We start from the raw sequence: 26,950 nt of genomic DNA, 5'->3' as shown, positions 1-26,950 counted from the left end.
TTAGATCATGAATAGGAATCTGGGAAAAAAAAATCCTGAAAAGGAAAACAGATCTCAAATTGCCTCTCAAAATGGAAACTATAACATCATTCTATCTATGCTTAAGTGTATGGTTGTGGGGCAGAAAACAAATTAAGACAAGGCTTATGAAGGTCAGATCAAAATTCAAAAGAGTTCACATATCTGTAAAAAGTCTTACATTGCAAAATGTAGCATTACCCTAAGATGTCTAGTACAGCATTAAAAAAAAGTGTTAAATCTACAAGATACCCCTTGGATTTCCTTTCAAAAGTTCTCAAAATTATATGAATATCTGAACGAAAAAGAGCTAGGCAGCAACTATAGTTGAAATTAACTCCTCAGGGGAACAACACTGATATCTATCTCAACATTACTTACATATTCATATATTTTTTTAGTGCTTACATGTGCTGCTCTTGACAAACACAGGTATTGTGCAAAACTTCCATAAAACCATCACAATTTCTGTATCTGTTTTGCTATTTGTGGTGTACTAGCATTAAATGGCAGAATCAAGTATCAGAATTCCTTTGGGCATTCACAGTACCAAATTAAAAAACAACAACAACAACAAAAAAGATTATACTTGAACAGTTAAAACATGGACCTTAGATATCAATCTTCATATTGCTTTATATTGAAAAGCATCATCATATTTAAAACTGCAAGAAATCTAGCTGATTTTACACTTGAAGTCTATTAGGTGAATATATTTTTCCATTAATGTCTTTGCCCTTCTGGAAAGAAGCAGCTTTTCCATACAAGTGAGCAAATTTTGAATAGCTTTAAGAATAGCTGTCCTGAAACCTTGAAGTTCAAATGCTCTCTGATAAGACATCCCATTGCAAATTCCCTTTAAAACATCAATAATAAGATAGAAAAAACAACTTAGTCTTTTATTCCAAGTTTCTGTGGAGCAGATCCCAGAGTGGAGTTTTTACACCCAATCAGGAACGTTCAGCCATACCTTACTATCAGTATTATGAACCAGAACTTCAGATTACTGAAGAAGCTGTGATGTCCTTAAATTCAGTGCAATACAGGAAGACCTGAAGTTGACAAAGAATTAACAAACTGCTGTCTGAGCTCTGTGGTCAATAAGCCCTGTGTTTTCAGTGTGCTACATGGTCACTCAACACCAGCAATCAGTTTCCTTCTAGGGGAAAAAAAAAGCCCTGTGCATGACACAGATGGTTTGAAATGTCTGTTCTGCTTGCACACTCATCTTGTAATATTACACACTTCTAGATTCTTTTTTTTTTTATCCTTTGAAGACAAGTATATTTTTTTAAAAATCCAATACAAAAAAAAATTTTACACTTTCACATTAAAGAGGGAAGTCATCACAATTCAGAGCAGTGCAGAGACATCCCCACCTTCCAAGGACACTCTCTAAATTGCATTAGCATCTGATGTGCTGCTGGGGACTTTCCTTCAGCTCATCCTCATATGACACTTTTTCCATTCCCTTTTTTCATAATTCATTTTTTCTTCTGTGTCACATTGAGAGAATCAATATTAGAAAAACAAATCTTTAATTGGATAATAATACAGAATAACCCTAAGCAGTTAGAGACATATTCACTTCTTTCTGAATGGGGCCAAAGAGTTTTGAAGCAAGCTTCCAACTCCAGAGATAACACTTCCACCATTCTCCAAAAAGTGTGTATAAGATGCATGACCTGGGGTTAGCCAGCTTTACCTACCTATTTGCAGGCTCTTCACCTACCTGCAATCGTCTTTGCAATGCTGATTTACACCTCTCAGTGCAAGACCCTTTTCAACTTACACATATGCAGAAATGCTCAGGGTTACACTTTCAACACAAATACAGATTTCATATTTAGATAAAACCATGATTTGAAAATATGGACACAACCATAAAAACAGCTTAATGTTCATTATCAAAGACAAACTTAGCAAATTGTGACACTGTAACCTTGGTCTTGAAAAGATCTTATAAAGGCTGATCACAAGGAAATAAACGCCTCAAACTGTTATTTTCTGTTCTTTCTAGGTAGAAAAGATGTGTTCAATAATGCTTAAGTGGTTCATATGATAATCTCTCTCTAACACAACTTGAAGCCTTAGTGTTTGGAAGCCAGAAGCCCTCTTACAGCCATCGTACATCACAAGAAAATCATGCAGGAGAAAAACAACAGCCTTAAGGCTATAAAAAGGCAGTACACAAATACTGCTCTGCCATAACAAAAATCATGAGAGATCCACAGTTCATCTTGCAACAGTGAACATAATTACAAACCTAAATTTTGCATTTGAAACTAGGAGACAAAAATTATAAACCTCTCTATGCATGTCTAATCTCTTTTTTCAACATTAGCCAAGCCTGCAGGCACTTAACAGTCTGATTCTTGATGTCATTGTAATTAAAGGCAATACTCACAAGGCTGATAAGCATACCAGCTGTATATTAACCCTTATCTTAGCCAAACTGACAACTGCAAACGTGATATCTAATTGTAAGGAAAAGAACATTTGAATTTATTATAGATATTATGGATATTATGGCTTTTAACTCCCATAACCTTGAAAATAAGTAAATTATATCCAGCCTACCGTCAAACTTCTTGTGCCGGGATACGAAAGTCGTGCGTACAAAGTGACTTGTCTCCTCCACTAAATTTTCAAACTCCAGTTTGCTCTGTTGGCTTAACTTGTCCTCCATTTCTGAGGTGCAGCATGTATATTCCTGAGGGCAGATTCTCAAATGTTCTCCTGGAATAACAAGAAAATAAGGAATCAGAAATATTTGAATACAGATAGAAATTTGCCAGAACCAAAAATACATGATGGCTCTTCAGTTTGCATGGGGTACACAGTGAACTCTTTAGGGCTTGACTTAAAGAGCTTGACAGGAAACATCTTGAATTTGTATCAACAAATTTGCTTCAGCAGGGTATTCCTCGCAGGGGAGAGGAGACACACTTTGCAGCTGTTTTGAAACTTCAAGAAGTAAAACTGCTTCACACCAAAAGTGTTCTCCCACTCTGAAGAAGCCTTCCCCATACCTAAAGAAGCATACCTAAAATTTGAAAAACAATTGTTTGCTTTCTGTTTGTATTTAAATTGCCTGGAGAAATACGAAGTGACATGACCTATTACAAGTCACTGGAGATATCAAACATTGCAAAACAGAAATTACGCATTTGTTGTCAAAACCTAAAGAACAGAAATTATGCATTTCTCTAGACAGGTCCCACTTGCCCAAGTGCACCAAAACATTCTTCCCTTCTCCCCTTCCTTCCCTTCTGCTTAAGTGTATTTTAATGATTATGTTTGGGTGTCACAGGTTTTCTCGGGCAGCATTTCTTGTCAGACTGAGCAAGTGCTCTGCTGAATAGGAGAAAGCAATGAAGAGTTTAATTAATGCTTATGTTATATGGAAATGTAATGTAAAAGGTAATGAAAGCCTCTTATTTAATTCAATAGATTTATCTTTTGAAGCACTCTGCCAGTTCTTTTGGCAATATTGCTTTCTTCAGTACAATTTGCACGTGGAAACCAATTCTTCAGCTCATGAAATTAAAATGGTCTGTTATTGCATGAAATGTGAATTTCCAATTGACACTGTACTAAGGGTGTCAGAAACATTTAGCTTGGTTTGTACAAAGGCAGAAAATTCTACCATTTCCTCTTGAGAAATAAAAAGAATGATGTGCCTGTATGATTAAAGTTACTTGTAAGGCAATGAAAACATTTAGCTTTCTCTACACCAAATCCTGATTAAAAATCCCTCAGCAAATCTTTTAAAGGTGCAAATAAAATGATATACAAAGCCCAAGGGTTAAATAAATACTGGGGATCTGATTCTCATTTATATCAAGGCTCCTTTCTACCACTGCTGAGCCATAAAGAGGACTTAAATGCAATTTATACCTGCTTTAAGGCTGCTTTTCACCATTCTTATTATGTAGTGAGGAGAACCAGACCCTACGTTTTATCCTTCCCAGGGGTATAATACATTTAGCTGCTGCATCATTTTGAAGACAGCATCAAAAAGAGGTTTGCACATGCTTAGAATAAACATTGTCTTGAGTTTGCCCTCATCTTATTTCAATTTACGTTTCAGTTCTTGAATGAAGTCTTTTAATTTGAAATTTAGTCTTCCTCAACCCTGACTCCTCACCCCATCCTAATTTGTTTTTTTTCTGCAAGAGTTCAAAATATATGAATTATAATGTCATGAGGTTTCTTTTAGCAGTCTCAAGACTTTTTAAAAGCCCACAGCTATACATCTTCAGAAAGGACCATTTTATTATTATCAATTACTCACTGACAGTACTACCTACAAGTCCCAGTCATGTCCAAATTAACCATGATATAAAACTTTGTATAAATCTGGGAAAAATTATATCCCATGACCATCAAAATAGGCTAAGGATTACTTCCCATGTCTGCTACACCCTCCCACCACAAGAAATTAATTCCTCTCCATCCTCAAAGTCACACATCTAAGCCATAAACAACACATACAGGGACTGGTGAGCCAGCTGCTGTCAAACATAAAAGATAGTGGCAAACTAATGTTTGCCTTACCCTCTACATCTCTGTCACATTAAACTGCAACTATTCAACAGGTAAGGGAGGTACCATAATAGGAAACAATAAAGGCTATTTCAGTAACAGTAATGTGAGTTTTTATTAGATGTCAGAAAGACAAGTAAACCTGAAATATTGCGTCATTAGAAGCAGTTCTGTGTGCTTGATTAAATAAAAAAAATACCTTATTCATAGTGTCTGCAACTCCCTTTCCTCAATAAAGCCAGGATTTTTTTCCTTATGGAAAATACCTGCTTTCCCAGTTCTAGTCAGAGTGGTAGTTTATGCTTTTTATGATGATAATGTCCTCTAATGCCATTGCAATCAAGAATTTTTATAAAATTCACTTTTCTTTCCTTCCTTAATCTGAAGTTCTTATTCTTTTTGTGTGGCTCCATTTGTTTTTCAGAATTGTCAGGCTCTAAGCTGGACTAACAATAATCATCATGGTACTGTGCTAGTAAGTAACAGTCATGAGTTTAAATTTTTTAAGACACTGTATTATGACAAATTTTATTGAACAGTCATTTTTGGAGGAATAGTAATCTTTTTTTTTCTCTGATTTATTTAGAGTCTTAGTTTTGCTTTGCTACAAAAATTATTTCTCACTTTGGTTGCTACAAACTTATTTAGATTCCTACTGCATTGTTTTCTTATCCATGTAACTGAACTTGATCCATGTATCCATGAACTTTCTTCCTTTTAATTCACTGGTTATTCCTTCATTAATGAGGCTTTTGACTGTAGAAACTCACATTTATCAGAAACACTCACAACTTCTTCACTACCTCATTGCACTTTTCTCCCAACAATATGTCTTCCTAAATCATCTATACTCGTCACCCACCATCATCACAAAAATTTTGCTGTACAATAATGAACTCTTTTCAAAATATATTTCTAGTTCTTCTCTCCTCCCTGTCCATATATTCCCTGCATTTCTGTAGAAAGAAATAATAATGGAAATATTCTGCTACTCTTCATATTCTGTTTTGAGATTTTTGCTTCTTTCTCTTTCCTGCACTGGAGGATCAGGCCGAACTACAGATAAAGCAAAAGAAAAAGCATTTTCCATGGGTCCACACAGTGGAATTTTTGTATGCCTAAGATGTTCAAGTTAATTTTGTAAAAATGAAGCTTTTAGAAATTTTTGCTCATAAGCCCTGCAATGTTTATACTAACAATGACTGCACTTTCCAGAAGTTCATAACTTGGACAAAAGCTCATGTGATTTCCTGGGAATGTCAAATGGAAACTCTCTGACAAATTAATTTCTGTATGCTCAATATTTTTTTTCCTTTTTAAAAGCATGGTTCTCATTTTGTGCTTGTTCCTATCAAACCTCCAACTAATGTTGGAATTGCTAGGTCATTAGTTCACTCCTTGTCAAGAAAAAAAAAAGACACACTTTTTTCAGCATAAAAGTAGGGGGTTTGTTTGTTGGGGTTTTGTGGTTGTGTTTTGCTGGGAGTTTTTGGTGTTTTTTTTTTTTTTTTTTTATTTTGGTTGTTGTTTGGTTGTTGTTGTTTGTTAGTTTGGATATTTTTAATTAAAGTGTGTGTGTGCTTTATTTTGGATTTTTTTTCCTTTTTTTTGTGCAAATCTGTGACCTAGGAGGCTGTTTGGATTGGAAATAATTCTGCAGACTAATTTGGTTGTGCTTCCTCTGATTTTTTGAATTGGATCATTTACCATTTGCATTTGGTAAAACATTGTTCTATTACCATAGAAAGAGTTTAATCACTGATTTGTGTATTTACATACCTCAAGTATTTTGCAGGCTGAAAATGTGCTCATAACTAATGTACCAGTTCTTGCCCTGGGAAACTCCATATGGTCTAGGTTCTTATGCTAATTTCAGCAACGATTTTTATGGCACAAGTGGCATTGGTTACTACTGACTAGTTTTTCCTTGTTGGAAATGGTGTCTCCCCAAACAACTTTGACACGAGTGTAGTTATACCGCACCAGCATTCTGCCACGCTGAACAGCTATTAACTCAATATTCCCAGCGACGACCTACCACAACTCCTCTAACCACTGTTTCCAGCTGAAGATGCTGACCTACATACCTCTCCTCATGTGGCTTATGTTATATAAATCAAATCAATTGCCTACTACAAATTCAGCTACCAGTATTCAATTTCAGTTTTATTACAGCTGTAATCTCACACCTGCCTTCACATGATCCAAATTGGCAAGTTTTGCAGTTGAATTTGGCAATCCTGCTAGCAATGCTGCTTTGAAGTGTGATAAAGCAATTTATAAAGCACTTGTTTTATATTCAGATGTATTGCTGTTTGGTGTCCTTAAAATGTGCTACAAAACTCAGAAGTCTTTTAAAAATCACAACTTACAGCTCTCAAGCTGAATAAATGCTTTTACTGTGTATCAAAATGCCGGAACTGATCTGAGCGTGGTATCTACTTGCACAAGATACAGTCTGAAGGATCAGTAAACCCTATGGAACATAACATTACTGTTAACAATTTAACCACCAGATTTCCTGAACACCTTGGTTACACTGAAGTGTTATCACATAACATATTTAACATCAGGCAGAATTTTTTATGGGTTATGTTGCAAGTTTAGCAGCTTTGGAAGCAATTCTTTCTCAGGCAGACAAAATTTTATAGTTCCTATCCTAATCAAAAATTTAAAACCCTGATAGTGGTCTGTTCACAGAATGGTAGGTCTAACTGTATCACTGGGGAGACTAGAAAGACAGTCACCATCCTGCTTCATAAATCCAGCAATGAATAAAAAATATTAAATAAAAGGGATAAATTAAAGGTGTGCTTTCAAACTTGATCACCTTGTATGCATCAACAGAGCCTAAAAGAAGGAAAGATAGCTCTACATTCTTCATCTTGAAGGTTACATTGATGTGATTTGGTTTTGTCATTAGCTGTGCTCTTTGGAACTTGAAATGCTTGCTTCAGACCTGCTCATATTCAGCCACTTGTGGAGTTCATTAACAGTATGAATATTAACAAAGACAAGTATCTGTTCCTGCAGAATAGCCCAAGAGCCCAGTACACATTGACACCTGTGTGGCTGGGGAGCTGCCTTGCTGAAAAGGATTGGGGCTCTTAGAGCACACCCAGCCAACACAAGTCAACAATACCCTGCAGCAGCAGATGTAGATCTGATACTGGGTTGCATCCCCTGTACATTACTAGCAGAGATAGAGACATAATCATCTCACTATACTCAGTGCTTGTCAGGCTGCACCTGGAGCACCGTGCCCCATTCTGGGCCCCACAAGTCAAGAAAGATGCAGACTGGAAAGGGTCCAAAGGAACATCATGGAGATGATCAAAAGACTGGAGAACCTGCTGTGTAAGGAAAGACTGAAAGAGTCAGGTTTTTTTTCCTCTGGAGAAAGAGAAGGCTCAGGAGGAACCCAGTGGAGGTATTACAGTACTTAAAGGCAAAGTACAATGAAGATGGGGCCTCTTTCTTCACAAGGACCCTCATGGAGATGACATGGGGCAAAAGATACAAATCCTACCAGGAGAAGTTTCACCTTGGCATAAGAAAGAAATTTCTTAAAGTGAGAACAATCAGTCACCAGGACAACATCCCCAAGGACATTGCTGGAGGTTTTCAAGATTTGATTGGTCAGGGTCTTAATTAACCCCATCTAGGCTCCCTTTCTCTCAGTACCTGAGACCAGATGATCTGCCAGCATTCCTTTCAAAGTGGGCTCTTCTGTGGTTCCATGATTAGGTAGTTCAGAACTTCCTGCCTCATAGAATTATAAAGGACTGGAACCACTTGACTTCTGTTTCTAAGTTAACATTTTCCACCCAATTTTCTGTATTTTTTATTATTTTAAAAGATTATTTAAAAACCATGATGAATAGAGTTAAAAGAAAATCCTCATTCAACTTTAACCCTTGCCCACTGTTTTGAGATTTGGATCATTTTCAGGATGGGTGATGATGTTTCTGAATACCTACTTTTTGAAGTTTTAAATTTAAGCTCTCTGGTGAAATCAGAAGCATAGGAAATTCTTAATGATCCCATTATTAATATTCTGCTAGAGAAAGCTATATTTCTCCAATACACTTACACCATTCTGTCACACATCTGCTAAGAGAAAATAGTGCTGTAGAAGAATTTGACTAACAATCACCTTTAATTTGGAAAAAAAAAAAAAAAAACCCAACAAAACCCCACAAAAAACCCAAAACCCTAGCAGCACTATCATGTTTTCAGCATTAACTTATTTAGCAGTTAAAAATAAATTAGGAACATGAGTTTTAGTATCTCAGGCAACATTCAAATAGCAAAAATTAAAATATCATTTTGTTGGACAAAACCCTGTTCTCTAACCAAAAAGTCCTAAAGCTCCTTCTGACTTTGTAATTATCTTCTCTGTGGGGTATAACAACCCTGCAAACAGCCTCTGTAAAACTGCACCTGACATTCAAGTCACAGATTGAACTTTCCTACTCAAACTAAAAGGAAACAGATTATGTTTTAAATTAATTCCGTCATAATATTGGTCTGACAAGTGATGACAGAAGCAATATTTGCACAGAAAATGACAGCTGGAGGAAGGGAGGGAAACCTGTCTGTAACACACAGATCGTGCCATCAGACACAGCTCTCCTAATTTTAATCAAAGGAATATTGAACTTGAAAACCTTTTATGTCTGGTGGACTCCAATAAATCTGCGCAACTACCCCAAGAAAGAAACTGACTCATTTGTTTGCGTCGCACTCAAATCATCTTTGCCCAGATTCTTTTTGTTCCTTGAATTCTTTGAGGTCAATTAAAAAATGAATGCCTTCCAAATGGACTGATTATTAGTTAACAGTCTCTTCATTACAGGTCCCACAGGGAACATTCATTTACAAGAAGCCCTGACCCTGTTGTCCTTGGGAAGATTTCAGTAATAAGTTACCGAAGCCAAGGCCAAGGCAAACTTGTTCAGACTATGACTATACAGATGCTAAAGAAAGAACTGAAGTCCCTCGAGTATTCCTAACTAAACTACTAGAGGCAGTACCACTACTCCAACACTCAAGATCATTTTATTTTCTAAGCATACACAGTCAGACAAATTGTTTTTTGATAGCACAGTTTGTGAGAAGAATCTTTAGTTACCTCTTGGAGAGTGTATTACTGGCTTTATGCTAAGTGCCTCGTGGATAGTAAACGGCAAGGCTGTGATTCAGCACCGATAGTTTCATCATGTCACTGGCTACATGGCTGCAATTTTCTGATTTCAAAGCATGCTCCCACCTGGGAACAGTGGCCAACTCCCACTCTCCTTCAATTGATTTTTGCTGTTTATTATGTCCCCAAGTATAATAGCAGAAATATCTTATATAGCATTATAGTGAGAAGTAGAATACAAGCAGCACATTGCTTTACCATGACCGTAAAACACAATGCAAGACAGGCTTTAAATTTAATCCATCCTCAGAACAATTTTATGATTAAGATAGTAGGATGAGATTGTACACATTCATGAATTTATAAAGATTTTAATCAACATTCTTCATGTAAAACTGAAATCCAAAGATGTGATTGTAGCACATGGTGTATTAGAGACAGATTTACAGCACTTAGGTCGTATACCTACCAAAATACTGTTGCAGTAGGAGAGTGTGCTGGATTTAGCTTCCTGGGACTCACTGGGTATGCCGTACTGCCCAAACCAGTCCTTAAGATAGTTACACCATTACTAATATATATATATATCAAAGGTTAAAGCTGAATGAGATGCAGTCATGCCATTTGATTGAACTGTCAAGTGTATTTTAAAGCTGTGCAGATCCCTTGCTAATCACCATATTGTCATGCATAAAATCCATGTTTCTAAAATACTAAACTTAACAACAACTGTTTAAGAGTCGTTAATCAAAGCGCTCTCCTCTTATTCACATGGATTCAATCAGCACAATGAAACCTTTTTGTGCTGCCATTAGACAGATTAATCTATATTTTTGTCTTCTGATTAATGGTGACATGCTTTCCTGCAATGCCACTCACAGAAACAGCTCAAGAAGACAAACATGATAAATGCTGAGTTGGTCATAAGTCATAGGTTGTAATGGATAAGCCAGTGGTAAGACTTCGGTGCCTCTGCCATAAGCTCTTTATTGAAATATTTTTCAGCCTAATCTCTTTCTTAGTTCCTCAGGAAGAAGACTGTACAAAAAGGGAGGCTACAATTTGTAAAGATCTGAGAGTCCTGTCATATCATAGTGACTCAAGGTCTACCCGTGAAATTTCAGGGCCAGAAAAGCTGGCATTTGTCCTTTAATTTCTGTTTGGTATCAACCACTGTAAAAAGCAAAATGCCTCTACCAGCTCCTAAGTATTAACCTTACTGTGACACAAGTTGTAAGGCAAGAAGGAAAGCACTTTCTCCAAGTTTGTGTATCTTTGACTTTATAAAGGAGGGGGGAAAACTTTTTTTTTTCTTTTTCTTTTCCACACAATAAGCATGCTAAGAATACATTAACAAGTTAACAAGTTAGCAAGTATAATGGCCAGAGAAATCACTCAATGAAAGAGAGGCCAAATGCTGCAAAAAAGAATGTCCTGTTACCCCCATGCAGGGCTTCTATAGTCTGCGAGCCAAATTTGATGCAAGTTTATTTGTCCCTGGCTCGGCTCTGCAGATCCAATCACTGTTACAATGTGAGAAAGTCCATGCTAAAGCAAACTAAGGTACTGGAAGCAAAGCACAGAAGGAATTGTGGGAGATTCAAGAAGAAAATTTTTGACATGGCAAGGTGTAAAGCCCTACACGAAAAACGTGACAAATAATGAAGAAACAAGGCAATGAAGAAACAAGGAACATCAGCCCATTCCTGACCTAAATGATGACTGCATGAATACCTGAGAATTACCAGGTGACTTATCACTGATGGCAATCATTCCATTTCTTAGCCTCATAGCTCATTGGTCCTAGTTGGACACACTCTGCTGTGACTCTGGGAGCCTCGACTCCCAGGGGTCATGGGAAAAACCTCCCCAGCTGCTCCTCGTGATCGGCCAAACAGAATAAGATACCACGGTAGATGGATGCCTTTTTCTGCAAGTGGTATCTCCTTCAGGTGGGAAGGTCTCAGAACTAAAGAAATAAGTATTTAGGTCTTTCCTAAGGATGAAGAAGAAAATGTTCTATGACTCCCCACAGTAAATCTTATGAAAGTAAGGAACACAGACCTTTTTCTGCCCTCTCTACAAAAGTCAACAATGCTGAAATTACTCTCCTTCAATAACAGGGGATACCAGCTGACACAGGAGGAAGAAGTATGATACAGATATCCACTGAGAATGAGCCAGTAGAGAGTCCTCTCATGGACTACATGACTGACTACTTTTAGACTGTTTTAACTCACTTATGTGACAAATATAACTTAATTGACCTGAAAATACTCATGTATTAAAACATACATAAAAATACTTTGAATTACAAAGGTTCTAATTATCTATATGAAACAAAGGTTTCTTACTGGATATTGTCAACTACATTGTGCAAATAGAAATTCTATATTACTAAAACCATGGATAGGCAAACTTTTGATGGATATGTAAGAAATTCTGAAACATTTTCAATAGATTGTATTTCCTTAGGAATCTCAGGGTTCAGCAGTGAGGACTGACATTCTTGAAATCCTGTTCATTACTGTTTTCAGATTCTCAGTTCCAATAACCAGCTGTCTTATCACGTAAAACCTGGGCTGCAGTGTCCAGGTGCTCCCATCTTTCACACAAAATGGACTCATGGGCATCCTCTGAAGAGGGAGGCAGCTGGTGTGTGTGCCTAAAGTTACTGGGGGGAGGGGGCGGGGGTTGGACTGACAACAGTTGAGAAAACAGTGCTGTCACTCTTCAGCAGAAGTTGGAAAGTTTTGAAGGGTTCCTGAGCATAGATTAGATGGTTTCTTTCCTATTACAGGTCCGGTGCTTGCCAATTTTGAGAACCTCTGAGGTTTCCACATTATAGGAAGTAGAAATTCTCTTAGCTACTGGTTCAGGTCAAATTCTCAAGTTTCTGTCCCTTTCCATGTGTATCCTCTACAAAAAGGAGCTAGCCACTGTACATATGGTTACTAGCACTTACACCCATGCTTCACAGGGAAAATCCTCTTTTATGCAATGGATCTGTGAGCAAAGTAGTCAAATGAGTCAAAAAGAGACAAGGGTGGGACCTAAAAATGTTGAGTGAAGGCCTGAGCTAATTTCTTAGCCCATTTTCAGACAAAGATCCTGTAGGATCTTTGGAAGGATTGGTGGTTTGCTTGACTTTAGGATCCTCCTCTCAAGAGCGGGATCTGGACAGGCTGGGTTGATGGGAAAGGCCAATGATATGAGGTTCAAGAAGGCAAAGTTCTGGTTCTTGCACCTGGGTCCCGCACCTGGGTCCCAACAACTCCACTCACTGCTACAGGCTGGGGACAGAGTGGCCAAAGAACTGCCCATTGGAAAAGGACCTGGAGGTGCTGGTTAACAGTCAGATGAACATGAGCCAGCACTGTGCCCAGGTGGCCAAGAAGACCAATGGCATCCTGGCCTATATCAGCAATAGCGTGGCCAGCAGAACCTGGGCACGGATTGTCCACTTGTACTCAGCACTGGTGAGGGCACACTTCAGGTACTGTGTCCAGGTCTGGGGCCCTCTCTGCAAGAGAGGCTTTGAGATCCTGGAGTGTGTCCAGAGAAAGGCAACAGAAATGGTGAAGGGTCTGGAGCACAAGTCCTATGAGGAGCTGTTGAGGGAGCTGGGAGTTTTTAGCCTGGAGAAAAGAATGTTCAGGGTAGACTCCCTACAGCTGCCTGAAAGGAGGGTACAACGAGGTGGAGGTTGATGTCTTCCCCGAGGTACACAAGTGACAGGACAAGATGAAATGGTCTCGGTTGTGCCAGTGTAGGTTTAGACTGGATATCTGGAAAAATTTCTTCATGGAAAGTCTTGTCAAGCCCTGTAACAGGGTGCCCCGGGTAATTCTAGAGTCACCATCCCTGGAGATATTTAAAAGATGTGCAGATGTGGCTCTTAGGGCCGTGGCTTATTGCTGGTCTTGGTGGTGCTGAGTTATCAGTTGGTCTCTCCTCATGGTCTTTTCCAATATAATGATTCTATAATTCTACCAATGAATTTGAGAAGGGTGCTTCAGAGGTCCTGGCAGAGCAGGCATGACATTGTCCTTGATTTCAAGTGATTTCCCAGCTTGAAGGAGGATACAGGGCAGGTGCAGCCTGCACTGCTGATGCTGCAAGCTTGGGAATGTAGGCTGTCCTGCAGTGTAATAGAAAAACCTGTTTACTCTATCATAGTGTTTTTTTAATCAATATTTTTCAGTAGAACACCATTTGCTCTGAAAAAACTTTTAGCTCACTCTAATTAACAGAAACTAGGTTTCCATAATATTGTCCACACACAGTAATCACTGCCAAAAGGAAAAATAAAGCTTTTTAGAGGATAGCTTAGCCACAGTAATTTCCCCTTTCCACTGTTCCCAATAGGGTTTGAGATCTAATCTATTGTATCTATTGTTAGCCCTACAGAGTGGGCTTTTTTTTTTTTTTTTTTTTTTTTTTTTTTTTTTTTTTTTTTTTTTTTTCCCTGCATTTAGACACAAAACAAGTCTGAACAATTTCTTTTTAGCTTTTTTTATTATTGTACTTCTGTCAACGCCCTCTATGGACTGTGATACCTAGTAAGGATCAGGTCTTTAAAATCAATAACTGAATGGTCCTTGCTCTTCAAGTGTTTTAATGTTGAAGGTTTGGCCTTTATGATTAAAGATCAGCTTGAAAGGAAATCCCTATCTGTGTCTGAAGTCTTCTCTTATGTAATCACATTTTTGAATGGACATTTTTAACTGCATAAATTAAAAGGCTTCCATGCACTCTTACAGACTTGATCAAAACATTTAAATATAGAAGAATAAAGTAAAAAGTTATACTTGTTATATCAGTCCTTTAGAGAATTACTTTAACCTTCTTAATATACTTTTTTTTCGGGCTCATTTCTTCAGTATAATCACAGCTTTTGACTGGCAGCTTTCAGCAGTGACCAGCCTCCCATTAATTTGTGGTTATTTTACAAGCCACACTTAAAAAACACCAAAACCCAAACTCCTGAAACAACAACCAATTTGTTTTTTAAAAAATTATTTATTAAAAGAACATTATCTTCAGGGTTTGATAGGCATCGTATTTTCCTTGAAGAAGCTTAATTAATTCATTATGATTAAATGGGTTATTTCCTATAAAGAATACTTGGTACTTTTTGGTACTATTTACTCTGTGTACTTTGGCTGACACAGACAGATACTATCCAAAGTGAGAACTTGTCTCTTGGAGAAAACTTTTTGCAGATCTATTGGAGACTGAGCCAGAAAGAAAGCTGGCAAAGACTATGTCCTTTGTGCTTTTTGCCTCTAGTATAAACAGGATTGTAAGGCATCTAAATTCAGATCACCTTGAGTCCATTCCTGTCTTAGTTCCTTCTCTCAGAAGCTACTCAGAAAGTATTCCCTGGCCTCTGCTGCATGGATGGAGCCAAATTAAGGTATCACAGTAATGACAGGCAAAAATGTAAAGAAGTCTCTGAGGATGCCTTTACTAACCTCAAATGATAGCCCACTTTGTCCCAAAAACTGTTAAAAAAACCCTATAAAATACATAAACCCATGCAAGCCAACATTGCAGATGTAGATATGATGTTTCCAGGTTTAATTATTATCTCTGATGATCTAAATGTAAGGATTTCTCATTCCCTGTGGAAGGGCCCATTGCCTTCCCTGGGTACCTTGGGTCAAATAGTTTGAATTTGCCTTCCTTTACTCCCTTTCTGCCTTCTCTTTGGAGGGAGCCTTGTGCCCCTCTGTGATTGTGTGGATTCTGTGATTGTGCCATCTGAGCAAAAGCGGTGCTCATTTACACCCATAACAGGGAGTGACTGTGATTATCTTTAGAAATCTCCACAAACAGCAAGAATTATTCTGTAGAATAAAAGCTAGGTCAACGTGCACATAATTCCAATATGAATCATGTATATTTAGGAAAGAGTAATATTTTAGGATTTAAAAAAAATAAACTGTATTTCAACCCTGGGCTCAACAGCAGCAGTAATAAATACACTACAGCACTTTCTGGTGCTCTGTTGGACTAATACATGCCTGAAATCTTGGGCCCAGAATAGTTTTGGTTTTTTCACCTTGGCAAAAAATTGTAAAGAAGAAAGTAGTTCTGGCAATATCTCTTTCTTTAAATATTAGTTACCAGTGATTTCTAAAGTCTATAAAGTTGACATTTTCAGCAATAGTATTGACTTTTACTGTCCTTAAAATTATTTAAAACAGAAAATGTCCTAATAAAACACACATTATCCTTTTCCTTATCACTGTCTTTATCGATTACCAAAAGTAAGGAATATATACTTTATTTTCCTTGTGTATCAAAAATGGAGTTGTAAAAGATGACTGACAAGTTGCAGTTAAGGAATATACCTAGTAAACTGTATGTGGAAAAACATCAAACTGTCTTTCCCAGCCTTCACAGAGTAAATATCTGCAAGTGAAGGTAATGCCCACAATTACCAAGGAGAAAAAGTTATGCCATAAAATGTGCAAAGCTTCTAAAAGAAGATATGCACTCACTGTCATTTCTACATGTGTTTTAAGTTACTGCACAACTGTGTCACAATTCTTGAATGTCAGTCTGCAAACTCTCTCTTTTCTGGTTTGACTAATGGGCAATAAGGAGACCCACGAGATGGAACTTTGAGATGGTGATTTACACAATCAGACTGGAAATAGTACGGACAATTGATGAAGATTTGCACAATGCTGTACATGCAATTAAAAGCACAAAGTGGCAAAAATATTTTTTTTCTTCTTGTGAAACTTTTGAAAGCCATTCTCTGAAAAACTGGAGTGGTTTGGCTGCTTCTGTGACAAAAAGTATCAAGATCAGTCTGCTTATAGAGGACTTATGAGATAAGGCAACAAATTACCTTCTGCAAAAGAAGTCATCAGCAAACAAGTCAGGATGGTTTATGAAAAAGTCATGTACAAAATATACACACCTGCCAGTAAATAACCTCTTCACTGAGCTGGCACTTTTCTAAATTACAAATTAGGGATTCATGATCCTAATAAATACAATATACTACCAGTTGACAGCATTTTATGTTTCTGAAGGAGATTTATAGGCTTATAATGAGGAACAATCTAATGCAGGTGCTACTAACTTCACTAAAAGCTATGTGCAAAAAAGGAAAAGCAAATCCTTTACATCTTGATTAAACAGAAAATACCAAAGCTTTTGTAAAAGTTTTTTCTTGTCTACTGTTTTCTAAGAAAATAAGTCCCTATTTCAAGGCAATTTCTAAGCAGTGTAATTAATGTGGAGCAGTTCACAAATTGCCTTATGAGTACTATGTTTAATGAATATTCTTTTAAAGTTTATGGCTATTTTCTACGTCCATTCAGTCACAGCAGTTGCTGAAATGCAAGAGTAGTTTTGAGCACTCGTTGCAGATGTTTCCAACCATTTTTTGACAAATGCAAATTCAACTACTTGAGTGTTTGAATTATCAATGCCAATCTTAGCTGATACTACTGTTAAAAGATTAATGTCCTAAAGGGAGAATCAAATTACTACTAGCTTTCTTTTAACATCACATTAGGAACACTCTAAATCCCCTTCTACAGAACAGAATGCTTCTTAAAATCTATATAGCGCATTTAAATAAATTTAGCTGTCCTCACAATATGGTTACAAAGTATCTAGGACTGTGGCGGGTTGACCCTGGCTGGATGCCAGACGCTCACCAAAGCTGCCCTATCAGTCCTCTCTGCGAGTGGACACAGGAGGGTTTATGTGTTGCGATAAGGACAGGACTCACTGATTGCCAGTATGGGCAAAACAGACTCAGCTCGGGGATATTAATTGAATTTATCGCTAACAAAATCAGAGCAGGTTAATGAGAAGTAAAATATATCATAAACACACTTTCCCCTAACCTCTCCCACCTTCCCAGCTCTACCTCCTCCCCACAGCAGTACAAGATGTGTCCAGGTATCCCTGCTAGGACCCTGCTCCAGCACTGGTCTCCCATGAGTTCACAACCTTCTTTTGGGCAGATGTCACCGTGAAACACAAAGAAATCACACGAAGACAAGAGATTTCTGCAGAGGTTCTTCTGATCCAGCTTCCAGCTGAAAGGGTGGAGAGAAGACACCCCTTTGTTTATTCTTTTACTTTTATACATTTGTGGGTCTAGCAGAAGATTGGCTTTTTGGGGTTTCCGCCCCTCAGCCTCAGTGGCCAGAGGAATTGTCAGTTACAATTGTTTTCAGGTTAGAAATATGCAAACAAAGGACAAAGAATGAAAAACAAAGGGTTTGTTTATATTACTTCTGTGGGAAAGGTAGAAAAACTGCTCTAATATTCTACAGTAACTAAAAGATCTGACTCCATTTATGAAAATCAAAAGGCTAATAAAAAACTCAGAAAAACCAGGGTAACAGGCAGCCATGGGCAATTTTTGGGCATTTCATGTGGGTCTTCTCCATGAGCAGAGGGTGGATCTCTGTATCCCCGCGGACCTCCATGGGCTGCAGGGACACAGCTGCCTGACCATGATCTGCACCACAGACTGCAGGGGAACCTCAGCTCTGGCTCCTGCCCTTCCTTCTGCACTGACCTTGGTGTCTGCAGAGTTGTTGAGCTGTTCCTGTCACATGTTCCCACTCTGCTATTCTCTGGCACCCATTACAGTTGCACAAAAACTCCCCCCCCCCCCCCCACCTTTTTAATATGCTACCACAAAGGTGCTACCACCATTCCTGATTGGCCCAGCCTTGGCCAGCAGAATGTCTGTCCTGGAGCTGGCTGGCGTCGGCTCTGCCGGACACGGGGGAAGCTTCAGGGATCTTCCACAGAAACCACCCCCAGAGCACCCCTGCTACCAAAACCTGGCCAAGCAAACCCAACACAAAAGCTAAATTCTATCTCATAATGGAGTTATACATACAAAATTAATGCTACATAGTTTCAGACCAAGTTCTGAAACTACATAAAAACTAATTAAAAACAAGTCACAAACCAGCCATCTAGGCTACCCCTTGCTGTCATTTAATAATTCATTAGTATCTGACAACTCATAAACTACCAAGAATAACATTACTCACTAAAAAATGAAAGCTACCCACACCATCCTACATAAACTCCTAAATGATGATGATGATGATAAATTCTGCAATAACTTTTGCATCTGAAAGTACCACTAAACTCTGTGTGATGACTTACACACCTGAAGTCCTTCATCCATAAACCTGCCAGCATTAAAATTCATTAGGACAAGCTTCTGGGATATGTATTTCTGGAAAACTGATATTTGGAGTTTGTATTATTGCTCATTGATTTTTGATTATTGAATTAGTGATTTTCCTTTTATACAGCTCCAAAAATACAGGACGATTTGGGTATGATCATGAGCTCCACACTCATGATTTGGACAAACAGGACCTAAAATGAATCAAACATGCTGGCTTAGAGTTAAAGTTGTATTTGGTACACAATGTTGTAGTATGATTCATGTATCAAATGATTATAGTCTTTGATGCAATCTTTCCCTATTATAACCTATAAATGTGACTACTTACTCATAATCAGATGATAAATTCAGTTGAGATGACCTTAATGTGTTGATATCTAAGATACTTAAGAAAACAACAAATTAAGCACCTTCACTGTCTTCTTCATTCAAGTGATGCTTAAGAACTTCCAGAGCAAGAAGCTAGAAATCCTGTGTGATCAACTTCCTGCTGAAGTTTCTATAACAATCTGAAACTATTATTACTATTACTACTATCATAAAATTCTGTTAAAAAGATAAAAAGATGGTAACCCTATAATAATAAATACTTAGGCACATATGCTAGTGACAGAATCTTGTGAGGTCCCAAAGTAATTCTAAAATTGACTTGAGATATAGTAGATCTATGAAGACAAAATAAGTAATACAAAAATAGGTTCAAAGCTTTAACCAATCTGTCTCCTTCAGGAATGAATTCTAGAGTGAAGATAAGACCTGAACTCCCTGCAGTTTTAAAGGTAGATCTTGCATACTTCATGTCAAGCTGCAGATCTGAGTACAGACTGCAAAGAGAAGCAGCAAGCAGTGATTTAATGCTAATTTGATACAGCATTCAGAGTTGAGACAGCATCTAAGACTTGTTTGACAAGACACACTCAAAATACAAAATGATAAAACTGAAATTGTGTCAGTTATTTTACGAGCAAATCGGGTCTCTGAATGTTGCAGAATATCCTTTACAAGGGGCTGTATCATCAGAGCAGATTAATTAGACGAAAAGTAGAAGTACTGCAGGGAACGACATCCACACCTGTGAAAGTGGGATTGATCAAAGAAGCACAATGGCATCGTGACATCCCTGAGTGACTACATCTTACTTTATTAACTGTTCCCATAGCATGGCATGATCATTTTTGTACTTTATTTCTGCTGCTCAGAACTGAACAAAGTTCACCCATTTTGTTTCATGGAGTCAAGCTAATATAATCTTCAGTTTTGATCTGCCTGAATTGCTCTTTTGCAAGTTTGAATGATCCCACAATCCTCTGTGCCCCACCACCCCCCCCCCAAAAAAAAAAAAAAAAAAAAAAAAAAAGCAGTCAAACTTGTCCTACTTTCTTTACTTACCCACTTACTCAATGTGTAAATTTGCATAACTGTGAGGCTTGTCTATGACCCAGGACTGGACTGCAACCCTTAGATTGTCTCAGTTTGATTTTGGATAGTGTAATTAAATTGTCAAACAAAGGTCTAGTGCTTTTGAAATATGAGAGGGAAATGGGGACTGAAAGAAAAGGAAATGAAAAGAGCGAGACAGTCAAAATGTATTAATAACAAGGGTATAAATAATGTAACATTTGTCCAGAAAGAACCATATCATTGTTACTTTAATTTTCATAAGCTCTCAACTAAAACAAAATGTAAAGGCAAATCACACTAATTATTTAGACAGAACAAAACCGCACATTATTTCAGATACTTCGGACTGAAATAATGTCACCTGAATAAGCGCACCAATAATGCCAGAGAGTTACGCTATTATGGCACCATAGAAGAATGAAGGTTAAGGAATATGAAGTGTGGGATCAAGTAGGCAGCTTCTGCTCCAAAAGAGGTAGAGTAATATGAGTGTGAGTTTGACTATGCCATGTGCTTTGGGGCCGCAGATCAGCCCCTTTATTAGCAGCTTTCTGGTTAAACCAGGCAGGCAAGCAGAAAATATCTCCTAGTCTTTTATAACTTCACAGATTCAGACATGGTTCTGAAGAAGGTATGACCCAGCGTCAGGATGAAGGGTTTGGATCTTAAAGAAGCTTTTTACAGTTGGAGATCTCCAGGAAGCAACAGTTGTCTTTCCTGCAGGTTCACTCTGCAACACCCACACCCACAAACGCTGTAGCTGGTGGTTATGCTTTCAAAATTTCGCCCAATGTTGCACTGCTTTGCTGTGAATACAACACATTAGTATTTTTCCACAGAACCCTTGCTTCTACAGCAACTTTGAAGAGGTTATGTCAATTAGCTTTTTTTTTTTCATGCTAAAACCCAGCCAAAAGAAGATAACAGAAAGCTTGCATAGCTGCATACGGGTGGCAAACCAGACATATGGAGTGTGAAAAAGAGAACTGAAATCATTGAAGAAGAGTTAGCAAATAACTCTTCATAAAAAAATTTACCCTTGTTTTTGAAACAATGAAAAGTAAAAAAAATGTGGTGATAGATGCAATGTGTAGCATCCAAGATTTCTAAAATTCATTTAAACAAACTCATTCAGATATTTTGACTTTACTGACTGATGCTTGTGCCTTTGATTGCACTTAAATCTGTATTGCTATTTATCAGTGTACCACAATAACAGAACCAAATGCATAGAACTTCAAACATACGATAAAATCTTTATACACAGTCTTCCTTATTTATATTGTCCTACATCTATATGCCTTCAATCTTCAAAACTGACTATTCAGTCTCACTGAAATCTGCCACATGGGCTAAGTTCAAGGACAACTAGTGTTTTAAAAGTATTTAACTATGGGTAGAAAGCTGAAACATTAAACATATGAATTGAAGTTCTATTTAAAACAGACACTTGAAAAAAAAAAGGCATCTCCACAAACTCCCCAAAGCAACTGAGCTGTTAAATTACGGTTGAAGCAACAAGGTCTTTATAAAAGCTGTGGATAAAACACTACAGTTCCTCATACAATATTTTAAAATAATACACTTAAGTACTGCTGCAAACTAAAATTGCTTTTCCATGATTGTAATCTTATACCTCTAAGAAATTAAAATAAAGACAGGAGTTTTCATTGTCAATCCATGGTAAGGATAACGTCTTAACAAGATAAAAAGATTTACAAGCTGTTGTCCTGGTTTTGGTATTATCTTTTCGCAGAAACCTTCAGGGGACAACGCTGCCTAAGATGCTTCACTCACAAACTAAATTTAAATGCTTTTAGGTTTCACCAAGAACTGATGGGAGAAAATAAAGAGGTCTTTTTTTTCTCAGTACACTAACTTTTTTTACCGAGTAATATTTAATGCATATAGAAAGAAAATAGTTTTCTGGTCTGTATCTTCAGTTCAATTCTGTAGAACAGACTTCAGATACAACAATTGGCAGGACTCACTTGAAAACCTGAAAGACTTGAAAGACTGAAAACCTTTTTCTCTTACCAGTTTTCAAGATCTGCAACATTATGAAACCCCTTCTGCACAAATATTGCCCATATGCATTTTGCTTCTAATGCCACCTTGGAAAAGCTACCTTTCTAAGTCACGGTGCTATTTCCATTTTTCTTTCAGAAAACACCAGCAGTTTGTATATTCACTTGGGACTAATTTGGAATTCATTCTAAGCAATACATTTAAATAATAGGCAGATCTGAACATTTTCAATTCTTTTTAAACTTTTTTACATCTGACTGAAATGAGCTGTCTATTAAAGTGGTAGTCTAGTGGGCTCACCTCTATCCATGTTACGTGTCTCATAAATATTCAGAAACTTGTTTTGATGTTGAAAATTATTTTACTGTTTTTGTATTATCTCACTGTCCTTGAAACAAAAGAGTGCAACATACTTGCAAAGAAGTTTTCACATATTGTCTACCTAAAGTATTGTATTTACTACACATTAGAGGATCTCAATTATTTCAATTTAATTGACAGGTAATTCTCAGAAGTGTTTAGATAAACGATTAGTTGGAATTTTTGGAAACAGTGTCCTAAACTATGAACTTATATCTATGAGGACTTGCATCTTCCCAGAGCAAAGTGCAAAGATTCATACCAAAGCATTTTTGTCAAGAATACAAATGCAAGAAAGTACAATCTAGTACTGGTCGAAAGTCATTAAAAAAAAAAAAAAAAAAAACTGAAGATATTTTCAGTTTGCACTGTATTAAAATGGGTATTTAAATGATTTTTAATTGTAAAATAGGAAATAAAAACCCACATAATTTTTCAATATCATTTCCTTCAGGTGCTTTAATGTGTTATAATAAAGTCTATTGTCTATTTACTTTGTATTTACTGCAAATTTCTTCACTAGAAGGAGAACTTTGATAAGCGTTCAGGAAGAAATAAATGGTAGGGGAAAAAAGAGCATCTAAATATACTAAAATTAAAATTTAAAACCACAAAACATGCTATCAAAGAGGAAAGTAATGAGAGACTATGTTCTCTTAAAACATATAAAAGAAACTTACATTGCCCAGCCTGAACATAGAGCACTTAAGAAGGTTATGATTTCATTTCATGATGGTTTGTGAGCCCATACAATTTGCGATTGTGTACTTGTTTACATATTTTCTCTATGAGCACTCTCAACAAACACTCAAGCACATTCAAGTTCTGCTAGTTAGGAGAAGAACATCTCCCCAGGTATAGTGCAAGAGTACTGTGGGGAACCCACACAGTTTAAGAAGTTCCCAAAGCTTCCTTGACATTTCTTTCCTGGACTGAAAGTCATGATAGATCACCAGAACTACTAAATTATGTCTCAGTCACTACAGAGGAAAAAATACATTTGTGTTGTCATTTTGGCAGTCAGTTCTGCAAAAAATCTTGAAGTTGCACAGATTTTTTCGTTTTATTAATTTCACCCTGTAATTTATGTGTTAACCTTGATATAAAGCTTAGCAGAAAAGTGAAGACCTACTTTTAGAGTCACACAGAAATAAGAAAATTTATTATCTGAGAACTTGCTCTTTCTCAGGAATTAGGTGATTGTTCATGTATTTATTTACATTGGCATGGTAAGAATACAGAAATACAAATGTCAAAACCTAATGTGGGCAAATTTGCACCTAAAATGCAAAGTACTGGCAGCTGAGAGAAACCTACACATGTTCTTGTGTCTGTTCATAAGTGTTTACATGCAAACCTGGATATTCTCAGAAGAACAGAATGTTCTATCAGTGGTAAACTGATCGTATTTCCTAGGCACAGAGGTGCATAGCTGGCTCATCATCTAACAGTACAGAAAGAAAGAGTGAAGACCAAAATCTGTCTATTCAGTAGGTGATAAAAAAATAAAAGAGACAACACCATAAGGCAAATGTGTTTGTAGCAATAACCAGCACTCTACTGACATGTTTAAGTTTTGGTCTTTAAGGATATACTCACTGTTTTGACAATATATAATAAATTGTATAAAAGAAAATGCTGAAAAGAAAGAAAGACACATGGAAAAATGCTAAAAAACTCATTACTCCCAAACAAATATATTTCAGGTAGATGCTAGTTACTGTGTGCTAATCCAATGGAAATGGTCTCTCTTGAGACCTATATGAAATCATATTTGGATAGTCATAAAAATTTGAGGATAATATTTTGTCTTCACTCATCTGCTATAAGGTTCACGATAACTAAATTTTTAAAATTTATTTTGTTAAGTTAAAAATTTAAATAAGTCAGTTAAGACAGTTTCACAGGTTGGCTCTCTGATTACATAAACATTACATAAACCCCAACATTTTTGTGTTTGCCTAGATTTTTTCTTTAAATAAAAAAAAAAAATGTTGCTTGGTGCAACACTATTCTCAAGTCAGTTCTCTTGATATTGTTTAATTTATTTTACTTGCATTTCTTTAACAGATGAGAAATGAACTGCTTCCATTAAAGTCAATGGCACTTTGGCGCTGACTCCCAACATTAAAAATAAGAATTGCAGTGTAACTTAAAGCAACTTTTGAGAATAATTTGAAATTTTTTATATTTTCTAATTTATTGGTACATGGCCTTTTTTTTTTTCCCATGGAACATTTTATCTTATTTTAAAGAGCTTAACAATTTCATCTTACTTTATGCAAAACATAGTAAATTACAGATATTCACTGAGAGTATTACACAGAAAAAGACAGTCTCATGAATAATAAATTTTTAAGCCCTGTTTTGAAATAATATGTATGATGATATGCTAAAAGTCTATCATTGTTTTTAAGTACATATCACTGTCAGCACTGTTTAAATATAGAACTAAAACTGTATTTTCTTATATTAGACTTTCTTACAGTAGATCAGCACAGAGCAGTCTGCACATAGCACTTGATTGAAAATTAAATGTTCTTATCCACAAATTTGTACTATCCCAACAAAACCCAATAGTTCTTTGGTGTTATAGATTAGGACTTTGATTTGAGTGTTGAGGATGAACAGCCACACTGCAAAATGATGGAGGAAGTTGGTTTTTTTCAATAGACTATTTTGAAAATTCAGAAGCAATTCTGAATATTTAGGACTTTTCATTCAAAAATTGTGAAATATTAAGATTACTGCAACAATATTTTGAAATTTAAAACCATACACACATTCTAAAACTATTTCTATATAGCTATCAGTCACCTTCTGATATCTTATTTTCCTTTGTCTGCCAAGAATTAAAATACCAACCATGTTAGCCAAAGGTATTGTGTAACTGTGTTATTCCCGATTATTGGTTGTTAGTTACAAAAAAAACCCAGAACACATCACAAATTATAAGAGAGTTTCAAAAAAATCTCCACTGGATGAGGGGAAAAAAGTGCTTTAGATAATATAGTAAACTGTGATTTTACACATTACAATACATATGTTGTGAAGTGGCACTGGTTATTATGGAATAAAATACTTCTTTTACTGCAAAAACAGTCTCTGGGAACCTGCATATTCAACACTTTCTCTGCAATATTGTATTTTCTCTTTACGAAACATGCTTCTACATTGTCTTATGAAAGACAATGTCTAAGAAAAAAGTGTCCTTTTATGCAGCATAAAATACAGAAAGCACGTTTTTACATTTATCAGGTTTGTGCTTTGATTATTCAGGTAAAGAGAATGCTCCACAGGCTTAGAAGTTGAATCCTGTCTCTGGCACTTTGACCAATTTCATATTGCATCTAGAGTTCACCAGTAGACAGTGCCATTAGTTTCATAAGAGGGCATTAGAAACAAACAAACAAACAAATACAAAATTGCAAAATACTGTTTTCTCTTCCTGACCCAGTTCTATATACATGCAGAAAAAATCTTTTTTCTACAAAAATCACCTGTGCAGATGTCCTTATTATTGCAGAATCAGTGTCTGTCTCCAAAAGAGGCCTCTCCTTATTTGTTGGTTGGACCTGTAGACAGCTACTACTTCTCCAGTATGCCTGGTTCATGCTTTGAACAAAGGACATTGGTCGGGGAATAGGAGAACTGAAATCTAGTTGCAAACCTTCTACTCTGATCTCCACTCATCAGAAATCCACAACGTTATAAATTTGCTGCTGTTAATTAAACAGCAAATTGTTTTTGTTTTTAACACTCAAATCACTTGTGGGGTGAGGAGGTCAAGGAGAAGCCAAAAGAAATATGTAGGCAGGCTCAAATGCATTTTTACATGGATTGTTCTCTACCTCTGATGTGTATACTCTCCACTGACACAAACACAGTAGACTTCAACTTGATTTATTGTTTTGATTTATAGTCAGGAAATTCTCATCTAGTTTTCATCCTGAGTTCCACACATACCCTGGACTGGTCTATAAAGAGATCTTTCACAGTGTTTTCAGCTCTTAAAAATTTACTTAATAAAGATATTGTACCATACAACTTATTCCCCATTGCATAAGAACCATCCTTATTTATGGAATATCATTGTCTGCCACACTAATACTTACAAGCACAGGAGGAATATTAGGTTTTGGGGGTGTTTGGCAGAGGTTGAGCTAATGGTGTTCAAACTGTATAGCATCTTTTAACTGTATACTACATCCCAGTCCTGAGTGCCTCAGATGGATTTCAGGGATTTAAGATATTGT

At 36.7% G+C, this 26,950-nt stretch overlaps 1 protein-coding gene across 1 annotated transcript in view; it reads right to left on the bottom strand.

Annotated features, from left to right (window-relative positions):
• Window positions 1-26,950, bottom strand: part of GPC6 (glypican 6) — a 752,072-nt gene that overhangs the window by 521,655 nt on the left and 203,467 nt on the right. The window contains exon 3 of the mRNA XM_040055264.1: window positions 2,599-2,757. Within this exon, the coding sequence (XP_039911198.1) occupies window positions 2,599-2,757 (159 nt within the window). The remainder of the gene's footprint in view (window positions 1-2,598; window positions 2,758-26,950) is intronic.

Source organism: Hirundo rustica, chromosome 2, assembly GCF_015227805.2.
Source record: "Hirundo rustica isolate bHirRus1 chromosome 2, bHirRus1.pri.v3, whole genome shotgun sequence".
NCBI classification, from domain to species: Eukaryota; Metazoa; Chordata; class Aves; order Passeriformes; family Hirundinidae; genus Hirundo; species Hirundo rustica.
Note: the sequence above shows the minus strand (reverse complement) of the source record. Positions and strands in the feature narration are given on the sequence as shown.